General features: G+C 46.9%; 1 protein-coding gene across 1 annotated transcript in view; it reads left to right on the top strand.

The window, feature by feature from the left end:
• LOC147733967 (voltage-dependent calcium channel subunit alpha-2/delta-4-like) overlaps nt 1–15,189 on the top strand; it is a 961,982-nt gene that overhangs the window by 400,341 nt on the left and 546,452 nt on the right. The window contains exons 16-19 of the mRNA XM_086952873.1: nt 3,074–3,148; nt 5,326–5,412; nt 6,020–6,091; nt 8,538–8,599. Of these exons, the coding sequence (XP_086808999.1) occupies nt 3,074–3,148; nt 5,326–5,412; nt 6,020–6,091; nt 8,538–8,599 (296 nt within the window). The remainder of the gene's footprint in view (nt 1–3,073; nt 3,149–5,325; nt 5,413–6,019; nt 6,092–8,537; nt 8,600–15,189) is intronic.

Raw genomic sequence — 15,189 nt, 5'->3', positions numbered from 1 at the left:
ATTGGCACAGAGTAGAGTAAAGTGGTGCAGTGTATAGTGCAGTGGTTTAGAGTGCAGTGGCCTAGAGGTGGAGTAGAGTGGTATATAGTGCCGTAGTGTAGAGTAGATTGTGAAGTGGCATGGCGTGGAGTAGTGCAGGGTAGGATGCAGTGGCATAGAGTAGCGTAGAGCGCAGTGGTATACAGTAGAGTGGTGCAGAGTAGGGCAGAGTGGCATAGAGTGCAGTGGTGCAGAGTAGAGTAGAGTGTCATAGAGTAGATTTTCGCAGAGTAAGGTAAAGTGGCTAAAAGTGGAGTGGTGCAAGGTAGAGTGGAGTGAGGCAGGATGAATTTGCATAGAGTGTGATGGCATAGAGTGCATTGACACAGAGTGCAGTAGAGTGGCGTATAGTAACATGGTGTAGAATGGAGTGCAGTGCCACAAAGTAGTTGGCATAGAGTGCAGTGGGGTAAAGTGCATTGGTTTTGCGTAAAGTGGTGTTGAGTTCATTGGCGTAAAGTGCAGTGGTTTAGAGTAGAGTGGCGTAGACTGTAGTGGCCTATAGTAGATTGGCAGGGAAATGGATAGAGTGGCACAGAGTGCAGTTTCGCAGAGTAGATTGTGAAGTGGCATACAGTGGTGCTGGGTAGGATGCAGTGGCATAGATTAGTGGCGTAGAGCACAATGGCATACAATAGAGTGGTGCAGAGTGGCGCAGAGTGTAGTAGAGTGGTATAGATTAGATGGATTTAGGGTAAGGTGAAGTGATGTAGATTGGAGTGGTGCAGGGTAGAGTGGCATAGGGTGGAGTGGGGCAGAGTACAGTGGAGTAGCTTGGACTGGAGTGCTGTAGATTACAGTGACGAAGAGTGTAGTGGTGCATAGTAGAGTGGGGTGGAGTGCAGTGGCATAGTGTGCAGTGTTGCAGGGTAGAGTGGCATAGGGTGGAGTGGGGCAGAGTACAGTGGAGTAGCTTGGACTGGAGTGCTGTAGATTGCAGTGACGAAGAGTGTAGTGGTGCATAGTAGAGTGGGGTGGAGTGCACTGGCATAGAGTAGAGTGGTGCAAAGTAGCATAGTGTGCCGTATCATAGAGTAGAGTGGTGCAAAGTAGCATAGTGAGCCGTATCATAGAGTAGAGTGGTGCAAAGTAGCATAGAGAGAAGTAGCATAGTGTGCAGTATCATAGAGTAGAGTGGTGAACAGTAGATTAGAGTGCAGTGGCGTAGAGGGAATTGGCATAGAGTGCATTGATCTAGAGTGCAGTAGAGTGGCATATAGTACTATGGTGTAGAATAGAGTGCATTGGTTTTGAGTAAAGTGGAGTTGAGTCTATTGGCGTGCAGTGGTTTAGAGTAGAGTGGCATAGAGTGCAGTGTCTTAGAGTAGATTGGCACAGAGTAGAGTGCAGTGGTGTAGACTGCAGTGGCCTAGAGTGGAGTAGAGTGGCATAGAGTGCTGTGGTGTAGAGTAGATTATGAAATGGCCTGGAGTGGTTCAGGGTAGTATGCAGTAGCTTAGAGTAATGGCGTAGATCGCAGTGGCATACAGTAGAGTGGTGCAGAGTAGCGCAAAGTGGTGTAGAGTGCAGTGGCGCAGAATGGTGTAGAGTGGCCTAGATTAGATTGTTTCAGAGTAAGGTGAAGTGGCATAGAGTGAAGTGCTGCAGGATAGAGTGCAATGGCATAGAGTACATTGGCGTAAGGCTCAGTGGCAGCGTGCAGTGCTGCAGAGTAGAGTGGCATGGAGTGGAGTAGCATAGACTGGAGTGGGGCAGAGGAGAGCGGAGTAGCTTACACAGAAGTGGTGTAGAGTGGATTGGTGAAGAGTGCAGTGGTGCATAGTAGAGTGGGGGGGAGTTCACTGGAATAGAGTAGACTGGTGCAGAGCAGCATAGAGCGAAGTGGCATAGTGTGCAGTATCATAGAGTGCAACCCACTCTATGATGACTCCAGAGCATATAAAAAGAAAGAAGAACATTCAATGTGTTACACGTTTTTTGAGTACAAGTTGTCATGAGACAGTCCTTAGTTGAACATCTCCGACATATTCCATGGTCTTAGGTATTTATTTAATGCACCTTCTCTTGACTGACCACTGTCTGTCCTTCGCCTCATATGAAGTGAGGCCGTGTTTCCATTTTTGGAGAAACAGTAAACGCTGTGATTATTTTTTACACTGAAACAAAGCTGGAATATTTAAGGTGGCGGGCGCCCCTGCGTTTCAGTTTCATTGTGTATTCTCCTGATTTCTGTGTCCTCTGTTTGAGTCAACAGGAGTTGCAGAGTAAAGTACAGTAGAGTGCGTTGGTGTAGAGTGCAGTGGCGTAGAGCGGTGCAGAGTAACATGGCATAGAGTGCAATTGTGTAGAGTAGAGTGATGTAGGGTACCGTGTTACAGAGTAGAGTATAGTGGCGGACAGTGCATTTGTGCAAAGTAGATTGGCATAGAGTACAGTAGAGCGGCGTAAAGTAAAGGGTTTGCGGAGTAGAGTGCATGCCTGCGCATGTGTGCAGTGACCTTAACCTATTGTACCTAAGGAGTTCACTTCCTCATCCGCTTGTGATGTGCATTTCCTGTCTGTGTAACGAAGCTTGCACTTACGCTGCTGTGTAAAGAAACCAAAGTCATTGGCCTCAGTGCAAGGACGGAATGGATCCCCTAGAAGCTGGTTAAACTGTAAAATACATCAATAATCAGAGTTCAATGGGCCCCTGAGCCCCAGTGCCCCTGCACCTGCTGCACCATAGCAGCTACGCCCCAACCTTGATGGGGGGCGGGTGAGTGTGTGTGTGAGGGTGTTTGCGACTGCCCTATTTTTACCACTGTCTTAACTGAAATATCAAAGTGACACAGTTTTAATTACTGCTTGTTATGTCGTGGCAACAGTGTTTCAATTCCATCAGTATTTTAAGTGGTTTTTGCAATGTCGTATTTACTGTGAATCTGTGGCTCTGTGTGATGAGTAACAACAAAGGGTGTGAACACTCAATGTGTTAATGGTAAAATTGCACTTAGAGGAATCAAGAGTTACATTTGTTCAGTTGTACTCATTCACTTGCTAATACTTGCCTATTCTCTGCTACTTCCCAAAGCTTGGAGTCCATGGCTATGCCTTTCTAAACACGAACAACGGCTACATTCTCTCGCACCCTGACCTCCGACCCTTGGTAGGTAACCGACACATGGGGCATATCTATGTAGTCTCTCTCCGTCTCTCTCTCTCTCTTTCTCTCTCTGTCTGTCTCTCTCTCTGTCTGTCTCTCTCTCTCATTCTCTCTCTATTGTCCTATGGCTCAGCCCTCTACGCTCTGCCAACACAAACCCAGTGGTGGCATAGCTAGGAATGTCCTAGCCATATCGCAAGCACGATGAAGGCACAGGGACAGCAAGGTTCTTCTAATGTCATGTAAATCCAGACTTGAGTATATTAATTTATGACGAATAAACCGTTTTTGGCCAGAAAAGGCAGGGGTCCTGGCTCCTGCCAACGGCTGGGCGTGGATGTGCACAGACAGGTTTGCCTTTGGCGCGCCCGCTGTCCATCTTGCCAGGCATCCAGTTTTATGGAGGGGGTAAGGCAGCTAGAACGCCAACCTCCCTCTCAGCCCAGAAGTAGCCCCTGTCTCTCACCACGCAAACAAGATGAGCCCGCAGTGGACCAAAGAGCAGTGTGAGGTGAAAAGTAAGCAGCCCAACGGTGGTGAATACAAGGGAAAGGTATGTGAGGATTCAATTTAAATCCATAAAACTCAGTGCAGCCGTCTTTAAGCAAGTAAAAATGAGCAACAGCCTTACTCGCGCGCGTCCTCTCTGTACTGTTTCTCCTAACTCTCTTTCTGGGTCTCTCACCCCCACGCTCTGCCCCACCAACACAACCGTCCTGCCAAGGCCCTTTCAGACACATCAGTGACCCCTCACAACCCCATGTCTTATCTCCCTCAGGTATGTCTTAACGCTCACTCATATTTCTAATAGTTCTCACATGTCTTGCAAATCTCTCCAGTGCCTCAACTCTTTCCCTCTTTCTCTTTAATCCTGTATTACCAAGTCTCCTATCTCACAGGCCATGTTTATCTCCCCATGACTCCAAAACACATTTTCTTATGTTTCATTGTGTTTGATGAGACGTATCTCCCCCTTGTTTCATCTCTCACCATGTCTAGTTTATTTATTTTGTTTCATCACTCTCATACATCTCATCTCTTTCCTGGGTGTGTCGTGTATCCTACCCATATCACATTTGCAGTTTTCTCTCTTGTTATGCCTCCTGTCTCTCCGCTGTGTTTTCCTTCACCATCTCTTGCCTTTCTCCAGAAGCCCCTATCTGTCCATTCTTCCTGTTAAGTTATCCTTGCTCACCCTGTGGTACAACACTCTCCCAGTGCCTCTCGTCACTTTATATTTTTTATTCTCTTTCTACGCATCACATGCCTTTACCACTGAGTTTTCTCTTCACTATTGTGTTCATTGTGGAGTAAAGGACATTAACTCTAGACTTACCTGTATATACTTACCTTGACAGTAATGTGGAAGTTGATATTTTAACTACAATATTTTCATATCAAATAATCTAGCATACAAATATAATATGCTGATTTACACTTAACTCAGACCGTGGACCATCCCTGCATAGAACATTGGAATGTTGGGAGCTCCATTGAAGACAATAGGAGTGCTCCTGGCTTCTAATGGCTTGTAGAAGCCCTGAGAGCAACATTCCAATATTTTTTTCATTTCACAGCTGTTTCTGTGAACAAAGGCCTCTTGGAGTCCGATGGGATTCAAGCCCCCTTAGGCTCAGAGAAGCCTTTGTTTTTACAAATTAGAACATTCTGCCCTCTAGGGTAGGAATGTTCTCATAGCCTTAGAGCCCTCCGTAGCGGGCTCGACTGGCCATTAAAGGCCTGCTCCCTTGTTAAAGGCCCTGGCCTTTGGCTCTGGCCTTTAACGCTGGACTGGGCCTTTAATGACCTGCATAGCCCATTACGTCAGGCTATGAGGCTAAAACGATCCAGGACCTCACAAAGACGTTTGAACAGTCCACCCCCACCTCGCCCATATTTTGTGGTCTCTCAGTACAACCTGTAATCAATGTACTTTTGGGCAGTTCAGCAGCTCTGTGAGAACCTCTTAATTGCTTTCCAGTTTTTCCAGTGCTTTCCGAGTATTTATATGTACTTTGGGGTTACGAGTATCCACACATTCAACATTTGAGGTATAATGTCATATGAAGTGCAGTATGTTAGAAGAGCTGGCTTATTCGGGGGGGGGGGCGCGTGTTATTCTGCATATGGCTGCCTGCTGTCTAATCCTTCTATCCTGTCTATGTCTTACTAACATCAAGTACAAAGAGGGCAAGAAGCTGAAACCCAAGCCGAACTACAACAGCGTCGATCTTTCGGAAGTAGAGTGGATGGATCAAGACGAGATAGTAAGTACCTCAAATGTGAGCTCTTTTGATGGTACAAATTTAACTTTATAGTCATCTCTTGTTATAAATTTATATATTAACCCCTTTCGCAACACAATACCACCCAACTGCAACTTCCTAATCTCTTAAAATGACATCTTGGTATATGAGTCTCATTTCACTACTTAATCAACAGATCAACTTTGGGGAGTATATGGCTTGAGTGGGTCAGGAATATATATCCTAAGGAAACCAGCCAATAACAAGTAGTCTTGGCATGAAATGTGGGTGCTGTGCATTGATGACCCTGTTAATTGCCACTACCCACTTCTGTCATAACAGCGTCTTGATATCCTATTTAGGATGATTGTTTGCGCTCTATAAGTACCATTGACATTGACATTGACATTGACAAGAGCAGGCAGGCTAATGGCTGCAATCCCAGGACCATTCATTCATAAAAACATTTTGTACCTGAAAGATGATTTTGTGATTATTTTGAGAAACACCAGTCAGATCATGACTCGGAGAATGCCGCATGCAGCTTGGAGCATACACCATCCAATCGAGAGAATTATGTCATTCAATTTTCTTGTGCTGTCACTAATGCTGTTTTGTTGTCGCGCAGCTGAGAACAGCGATGATCAATGGTGAAACGGGCTACCTCTCCATGGAAGTGATGGCCCCTGTGGATAAAGGGGTAAGTGCACATTATGTCAGCAGAGAGACTGTATGGCTTGAGGCAGAATAAAACACAGTGTGACATGAAATGTCTTCAAGTGATTAGGATTTTACAAAGCAGGCGAAGCAGATTGGGTTGGACAGTCGCCAGGACCCCAGATTGAGAAATTAGCCAGACTGTGCTGCATCACTCACATCTGGTTGCCAGTATGATGCACTGACAGGAAGTTGATGTGTTCCTCTCGAGCATGGAACCCTGTGGTCCCAAGTAGTAAAAATGCAATGCATTGAAATGATGGTTTGATGAAAAGACTTGATCCATCTCAGCATTCTCTTCAGGTGCAAGCCTGCTGTGTGCACTTGCTTTCTTGCCAGATGTGAGCCCTGGAATCTAAGAGTCACCAGAGATGACTTTTTAATTCAGGACATGCACCTTTATGTTCACATGCATATGCCGGTGACCAGACCTGAGATCATGGACTTTCAAGACGCAGGTTTATCCAACCTTCTAGATCAATACCCTTTATGTCCTGTGATCTACAGGCTACAGAGGGAGAGTCTAAGACACATCACGCATGCAGGATGTCCTGTGATCTGACTTCGTCGGTCCTGTGTTACCCCTCAGCTGTCTCTGAGATTGTGGTGGCACCGCACTGCTGTTAACATGTTCCTTTGATCACTGGTAGACAATAATGACTATTAGTCACTATCAGTGTGGCTTCTCAGAGGGTGAATGTATTCTTGCCATGCGAAATTGTTGAGCTACTTGACCCTCGCCCGTCACCCGCTTCCTGAAGTAATCTCCCTGTGTTACTTGTATGGGAGGTTTAAGGAGAAAATAGTGTCTGGGTCCATTAACTGAGCCCAAAACAATTACAAGAAGCAGTAAAGTGCCCTCAATATAAGATGTTGCCGTGGTTAGTAGATGTGCAGAGAAAGCAGTAAAACCTTTCGAGTCAAATCGAAGCAAATACTTTTATTGTTTAGCCTTTGATTTAAACATACAGTATTTTTCATTGCCTTCGAAAAGCACAGCTGATACACGACTTGCTAATATCACCATCTTCCTATTGCCAAGTTAATCGTTACCTCCCATTCTCATTTAAATAAATATATAGCTGATCCTGTGAGCAGTCATTTGCGACAGGTCAGTTACATTTTGCTGAAAACAGTGCGGCCATCTTGTAGTGGGTTATTTGGATGCTGTTGTCATTAATCTGGATAATGTTATGTGCCACTAACAGTAGTATGCTAGTCATGCTTTGGCGGGCTCTGGATATACCACTCATGAGGGCCTCTGCTTTGTACTTCTGTGCAAAATGACGCACTTAGTTGCTTGAAATAAGTGTTTGTGTAAATCCTTATTACAAGCAACTTGTGATGTGTCAGTCTTCAAGGGTATTACACCCTTCATTCTGCCTGCAGAAAGTCGGTACTCTGGAGCTCGAATACTGGTTCTAAGTAGCTGCAGTTTGCAAAACAAATTGTCACTTCACAAAGATAGTGCTTGGGGCCCCATTCCAACTCCCCTCATCAGTTTGGGAATGTGTTGTGCTAGTCTGCATAAGGAACAGACGTCCATTCTATCTATAGGAAAGAGGCAAACACGCGGCCTCCTGTGTCCTTCTTCTGTGAAAGAAATAGTTTCTTGGGTTTTTTTTGGATGGATCAGAGTTTCTGATTCCTCGAGGCTACATAGGCATAGCTTCGAAGAAACCTGACAGCATGTGTGGCACTTTCAGAAAATCCTACCTTTCTATTAAAATGCAACAATGCATTATGCATTCTAGGACATGTAGGCTTGTTTCAACATTGAAAATCCCAACTTGCAAGGTGTTGTAAAGGCAGGACCAGTTGAAGGTGTCTCACCTGACATGATACCACTTGTCAGCGAAACTTGGGACTGGTACAACAAAAGACCTCTGAACGTTTAATATTATCTGCCAGTTCCATTGTCTCATGAATAATTCATATTCGAAATCGGCCATGATAGAAAAAAATGTTGAACTATATTTATTACAATGTAATTAAATATTGTCCCATCTTCTCTCCAATTATTACTGTAGGAAGTAACCCCCAATGACCTGTGCTCAATGAAATAAGGAGCTATTCTTGTCTCTTCTTCTTGTATTATTCTTATCTTAGTTTCTGGTGTGTCAGAAAGAGGGAGGTTCATTGTAGTGTACATTGTGTGTTTTGAGTTTGCAAATCGTCTGACCTATGTGTGTTAAACATTATTTCAGTATTCTTTTAATTATCATAAGATTGGTTACTTCTCAAGCTGGGTAAGTATAGCATAAAATATTTGAGGGTATCAATTAGACTTGACGTGACAGATACCCTCAGTATTTCCGTAGTAGTCGGCCTAGTGCAGTAAACATATTCTCAGGGTATGTGTCTTGTATGATGTTTGATCACTCCCATGTGCCAAGGAATTGATTTAGTCACTTTTTCCTGTTTTTCAGAAACGAGTCCTGTTCCTGACCCATGATTATTTCTTTACCGCCATCAGTGGCACGCCGTTTAGGTAAGCACCCTTCCGCTCTGGTCAGTGACATTTTTTTAAAATAAAAAAATCACAAGATTTGTGGCAGTCTGTGCACCAATGTAGTGGCTTGCTGATCAGATGAGCAGATGCTGGATCTGTAGCACCCCCTACAGGTCAGGTTAGAGACCAATTCCATATCCTTCCAAAGGGGCAGCTCGGGTAGTTACAACTGTGTTCGTGAATCAGGTCTCACCGCCTTCAGGGGAGGTCATGCATTAAGTAAAGGGTCCGTAGTGGGTCCGTGTCACCGCCTTCATAGATGCCACATTCATGCAAGGCAGATAACTGGCTCCCCATTCCTGTTCATTGGTGACATTATTGTAGATGAGTGGCACTCCATTCATGTGTGCTCATGAATCCTAAAAGCATTCTAGCCAGAGCTGAAAGAAGACACAGTCCATTAAGTTCAATGTTCCGGCCTGCCTTCCATTGGTTCTAGGTAGCACTTTTTTAAGGTGTTGCAGACAAACTCATTAATGACAGTGCTATAACTACAGTGGATCTACTTTCAGTGACTCACTTGGGCAGTAATGTGGAACAGGTTGATACCTTGCTTCTTCTGCCAACCATAGGCATTTCCCAACCCCACCCCTAAACTGCTGGTGCCAGCTGCTCCTCCCAAGCTGCAGACCGGTGCTGAGAGCAAGAGAGGCCATTGAGAAGGTGTAAAATAGCAATAGAGTGAAGGGCAGAGGTAGAGGAGGGAGAAGGAAGGGGAGATGTGAAACTGAGGCATGATGAAGGAAAAACAGAGGCAAAGACTTAGGACCTGAGTTAGGGTTTTGAGGGCAGGGTACTCCTTCACAAATGGGACAGAGTACACTGTCCTACAAACGCTTGGTCCGCCAAGTATGGCCGATCATCATATTTCCAGCGCGGTGCCCCTGATGGTTCTGTTGTCTGAAAATTTACGGAGAAAGCACAGTTGGGGTCAGGAGATCAGACCACTCGACCTATTTAGAGCATGGAATAAGATGCACTTTTTTCTGTCCAGACAGGAAAAATTAATAATGACCCCACACCCTGGGAGAAAACTGGCAGGATGGAGGGCCATTAGATTTTTGTTTTTAAGAAACAAACTCCCTCTTTGGTAGTTTAGGATATGAAAAACAAAAAGGTTTGAGGCATGGCCGTCAAAAACATGGCGGGTGCACACCAAGGTTTGTGTGTCTTCACCGGAGCCACTGTGGCTGCAGCCCATGTGAAGACACAGAGATCACTACAGGACCAGCATGGTGGGTACCATCTGTCAGGGTGGCAGAAGAGATGGCCTCTGCCACCCTGACAGATGGTACCCACCTGCTTGGATCTAAATCATTCCCTAGGTGAGAGGGAGAGAGAGAGAGATTGAGGTGAGAGGGATTCTGGGAGAGATATGGGGCTGAGAGGAGAGCTTGAAATCCAGGGGACGATGAGAGGAATAGAGAGATAAAAATAAAGGCAGGACTAAACATGGGAAGAATCTAATTGAATTGCTGAGCATGGTAGGATTTACCTATCGAAAAAAGTACTGGTCCATCTCAAATGTCACGTGCAGCTGTGCAGTGCTGTCCTATAAGTCCTCCTGGCTCGTGCACATCACCTGGGGTCTGACATTTCACCTGTGAATGCTGCCCCTTGCCCCGGTAGGTGTGTGTCTCAACCCCCAAGCTCCCATCTTCCCAGAACCATGAGGCTGACTCCTGCACAGATTGTGGCTTCCATCTTAATTTCTATCTCCTTTGATGATAACTGAATTATAACCTTTCGAATAACACCGCATGAAATGGATTTGCCAATTATATAACACCTTATCCCTGCAGTTGCTAAGCATGTTATGAAAAGCTCGGTGTGCTGTTGTGACAGAGCTCATTACGCCCGAATCCCTGTTGGTTTCTGCTAATTAGTCCACGTCCGCCCAGAAGCTTCACAATGTGTTCATTAATAATGTACTCTGGAAACCTTCCTGGATTGAATGCTAGACTTTTCAGACTGCACAACAGTTTCTGACTCTGCCGTCTTGTTCTACAGTGTATTGGCTTCTCGTCTGCATTTTTATGAATCAGAGCTTGCTAACACACACAGTTACCAAGAGCACTTCTGGGCATACGCAAAAAGCTGGCTCTCAATTCGGTTTCTTCCTTCTTAAAAGAGAGATTTTAGCAGCTGTATCATTCTCCTACAGAATCAAGGGCTGCTTGCGCGTAGATGCACCGGTGGGGCTGGCGGGCGGGCAACTAATTGGCGGGTGGATGGGTGCGTGCATGCAGCAAAGGCGAGTGACAAATAAAAAATAAAGCCACTTACCTTGCCTGCTGCGCGTCCTCCTCGGTCCCTCCTCTGTCGGCTACACGGGCTCCAGCCTCCAGGAAATTCCACTAACCAATCCTGGCGCTACTCTCAACAGCATGAGAGCAGCTCCAGGATTGGATGGAGCGTCCTGGCTGAATGCTCCTTCAGGACATTTAGGCCTGTGCTTGGTCTCCAACTAGCTGTTTAAGACAGCTGAGTGGAGAGCTGCAAAGTGTGCATGTCACTTTGGCCCATTCAAGAGAGCTGGCCAAACTGACATGCGTACTTTGGAGGGTCCTCTATGCTGCCAATCGGCAGAAGAGGAGGACACCACCCCATTTATCCTGGATGGAGGTTACTGAGCGCTAAACGGGAAAAATAAAATGCCAATAAAATAATTTAATTGGCATTTTATTTTTCACGTTTAGCGCTGCTGCAGCGTGTAGGAGGGGTGTCATCCCCTCGCCCTCACGAAGGCACTGTCACTGTACAGAATTATCTTTATTTCACCACCCTATCATGGGGTCCGGGACCCAACCTTTCAGATGTGTCTATCAGCGGGAGGATCATGTTGTTGGTGTATATTCTACAAAAATTGTATCGGGCTTGTCATCCATTTCAGGTGGGCCAGCCCCACCACTTTGGTGGTATCTTCTCCATACGAGACTGCCTTTTATACATTGAAGATCTTTCATAAAATGGCACAATTCAATTCAATTCAAACTTCTCACATACACATACAAACCCTTACACAACACAGGACCAAAATACCTGAACAGAATCAATCAATCAATCATGGGCATTTGTATAGCGCGCTACTCACCCGGAAGGGTTTCAAGGCGCTGGGGTAGAGGGGTCCGCTACTCCTCGAAGAGCCAGGTCTTGAGGAGTTTCCTGAAGGAGAGATGATCCTGGGTCAGCCGGAGGTGGGTTGGGAGGGAGTTCCATGTCTTGGCTGCCAGGTAGGAGAAGGATCTTTCCCCGGCGGTGGCTTTGCGGATGCGTGGTACGGCGGCGAGGGCGAGGCTGGTCGATCGTAGCTGGCGGGTGGGTGCTTAGAAGGTCAGGCGGTTGTTGAGGTACTTGGGGCCCAGGTCGTGGAGTGCCTTGTGTGCGTGGGTGAGGAGCCTGAACGTGATCCTCCTGTCAGTGCAGGTCTCTCAGATGGCCAAAGATGTGGCTGTGCCGGGGGATGTCCAGGACGAGTTGTGCGGAGGCGTTCTGGATGCGCTGGAGTTTTTTCTGAAGTTTGGCTGTGGTTCCGGCGTAGAGTGTGTTTCCGTAGTCCAGTCGGCTGGTGACGAGTGCCTGGGTGACCGTCTTCCTGGTTTTGGTTGGGATCCATCGGAAGATCTTACGGAGCATGCGCAGGGTGTTGAAGCATGATGACGAGACGGCGTTGACTTGTCTGGTAATCGAGAGGGAGGCGTCCAGGATGAAGCAGTTGGTTTGGGGGTGGTGCCGAGGGCAGGGGGCCACCAGGAGTCGTCCCAGGCGGAGGGCGATGATCTCAGGATGAGGACTTACGTCTTGTCTGAGTTCAGTTTCAGGCGGCTGTTCTTCATCCATTCAGCGACGTCTTTCATCCCATCGTGTAGGCTGGTTCTGGCAGTGGCGGGGTCGTTGGTAAGGGAGAGGATTAGCTGGGTGTCGTCGGCGTAGGAGATGATGTTGAGGTTGTGTTTGCATGCGATGGCTGCGAGAGGGCTCATGTAGACGTTGAAGAGGGTTGGGCTGAGTGATGACCCTTGTGGTACGCCGCAGATGACTTCGGTGGCCTCGGATCTAAATGGGGAGAGGCGGACTCTCTGCGTTCTCCCGGCGAGGAACGAGATGATCCACTCCAGTGCCTTCTCTCGGATTCCGATGTTGCTGAGGCGCTGTACTAGGGTGCGGTGGCAGACAGTGTCAAACGCTGCAGAGAGGTCCAGGAGGATGAGGGCCGCTGTTTCCCCCTTGTCGAGCAGGGATCTGATGTCGTCAGTGGCTGCGATGAGGGCTGTCTTGGTGCTGTGGTTGGCTCGGAAGCCGGACTGTGAAGGGTTGAGGGATCCGTTCGTCTCGAGGAAGGCGGCAAGCTGTCTGTTGACGGTCTTTTTGATGACTTTGGCAGGAAAAGGGAGGAGCGAGATGGGGAGGTAGTTCTTGAGGTCGGTGGGGTCTGCGGTTGGTTTCTTCAGGAGGGCGCTGAGCTCAGCCTGCTTCCAGGTCTCCGGGAAGGTGGCGGTGTTGAAGGAGGTGTTGATGATGTCCCGGAGTTGGGGTGCGATGATGGAGTCGGTCTTGTTGAATACGTGCTGGGGGCAGAGGTCGGTGGGTGATCCGGAGTGGATGGTGTTCATCGTGCGGGTGGTGTCTTCGGTGCTGATCGGGCTCCAGGCGCAGAGGGTGGTGGTGGGGGGCGTTGGTTCGGTTTTAGGGTGCGTGGTTGGTGCGCCGAAGCTGTTGTGAATATCGGCGATCTTGCGGTGGAAGAACGAGGCGAGTGAGTCGCATGTATCGCATAAATAAAAACACATTTCCCCAAGTGCCAGTATACACTCTTGGGTGATTAGTGTGCTATACAAATCAATATGACATACCATAACATAATTTAGGCCTTTTGTACAGAGTCCCTCAACATTTTTCAGGACAAGCTGAAAGCCATCCTTTTCATAGTCTCCACTCTGCTTTGCCGTGTTCTCCAGTTCTTCGGCTTTCTTGTTCAGACCAGCACTAGAAAATCTTCAGGCAAATCCATAATACCTTAAGATAGGCTAGAATCAGGCTGTGGCCAAACTCCCTTATCAGGTCCTGAAGAAAAAGGGAAGTTGAAGTTTGGGATGCAGATTTTCGTGCACCTTTGCAGGAAAATCTGCATCCCACTAAGCAGGCCAAGGACACCTCTTCCACATCCACAATATAGCGCCCCCCAACAGAGTTTTAGTTTGGCTCCTCCCAGCCTTAGACTGTGGGAGGTTGAGCCTCATTGAACTCCAATATTTCCCAGTAATCAGGCTTTGGCCTCCACCAGACATGTCCAGAGGTGGGTTGGATGGTCTGAGATATTCAAGCCTTGCATGGAGGCTGTGCAGCCTAGTGGCTCCTTTAGGGAGCTTCATCCCTGATTTTGTGTTTTAAACATGTGTTTTTTTCCTGCCCGTGATTACTTTCATTTAACGTGTTGAATTGTGGGATTTGCAGTTAAAACTCTGTAGTTTTTCTCTCTCATTGCTGATGACTTTTTCCCTACAAATTTCTCCTTTGCTCTGTGCTAGTACCTGTATTTTAAAACAGTGCACCCCCAACCACCATTTTGTGTTCACAAGCCGGTGAAACCAGCCTCCCTACCCTCCCCCCCCAGAAACAGGGATACTCTACATCAGAGTGTGCTTCTGGGAGCTGTTTAAACTGTGTTTACTAGGAACTGTGCACTTCGTTTTTTGGCCAGTAGAGGGAGTAAAGTTTTCTTCAAACAGTATTGTTAGATTTTAAGTTAGTGAGTGTAGGAGAGTAGGGTCTGCTTCATATGGTCACCCCCACTTTTTGCTGAGATACTCTAGTTTTTCGACTTTAGTGTGGCTGTGGGCCTTCTAATCAGACCCACAGCCCAGCTGGTTTCTCTTTAATTTGATACCATGTACTTTAGGTACATACCTAATTGGGAATTGGGTCACCTTTGTGAGCCCCTGTATAGTGTACCATAGGTTCCCAGGGCATAGGTGCATCCAAGTCCTACCAGGGGCTGCAGCATGTATTATGCCACCCCTGGCTGGCCATCCAAACCAACACCACAGGCTGATCACTCAGCTTGGGTAAGGTGGTGTAATCACCCCTTGCTTAGATATAGTATACCTATATCTACCCTTATATATAGACACATATGTACCTATAAGTCACTCCTATGGCAGGCCTTGACAATTCTGAAGGCAGTGTGCTTGGTTTTATGTGAGAGGGTGCTCTAGCATGAGCTGAGCCCTTCTGCAGCTTTCGGAACCATGTCCTTATAGCTGTTCTATGATATAGCCATACCATATACTCTTTAGTCCATTATAATCCTCGCGGTTAATGCTAACTTTGGTTTGGCTTTATCAAAACATGTCGTGTAAGGTGTCAAACACTTTGGAATACTACCCCCCACCAGTCCTGGCGGCAGGGGTCGCATTCCACCCTTCTAGATGGAGAAAACATGTAGTTACTGCTTTACCCGGTTAAAGTTAAACAGAGCCTCAGCATCACAAAATGGATGCTGCTGCCACAGACACGAGTCTCACCTCCTGCAGCTGGACGAAACTCCGGCAAGGGAGGCGTAGACAATA

The sequence above is a fragment of the Lissotriton vulgaris genome, chromosome 1_2 (assembly GCF_964263255.1).
Source record: "Lissotriton vulgaris chromosome 1_2, aLisVul1.2, whole genome shotgun sequence".
NCBI classification, from domain to species: Eukaryota; Metazoa; Chordata; class Amphibia; order Caudata; family Salamandridae; genus Lissotriton; species Lissotriton vulgaris.
This window is presented reverse-complemented; position numbering and strand designations above follow the sequence as displayed.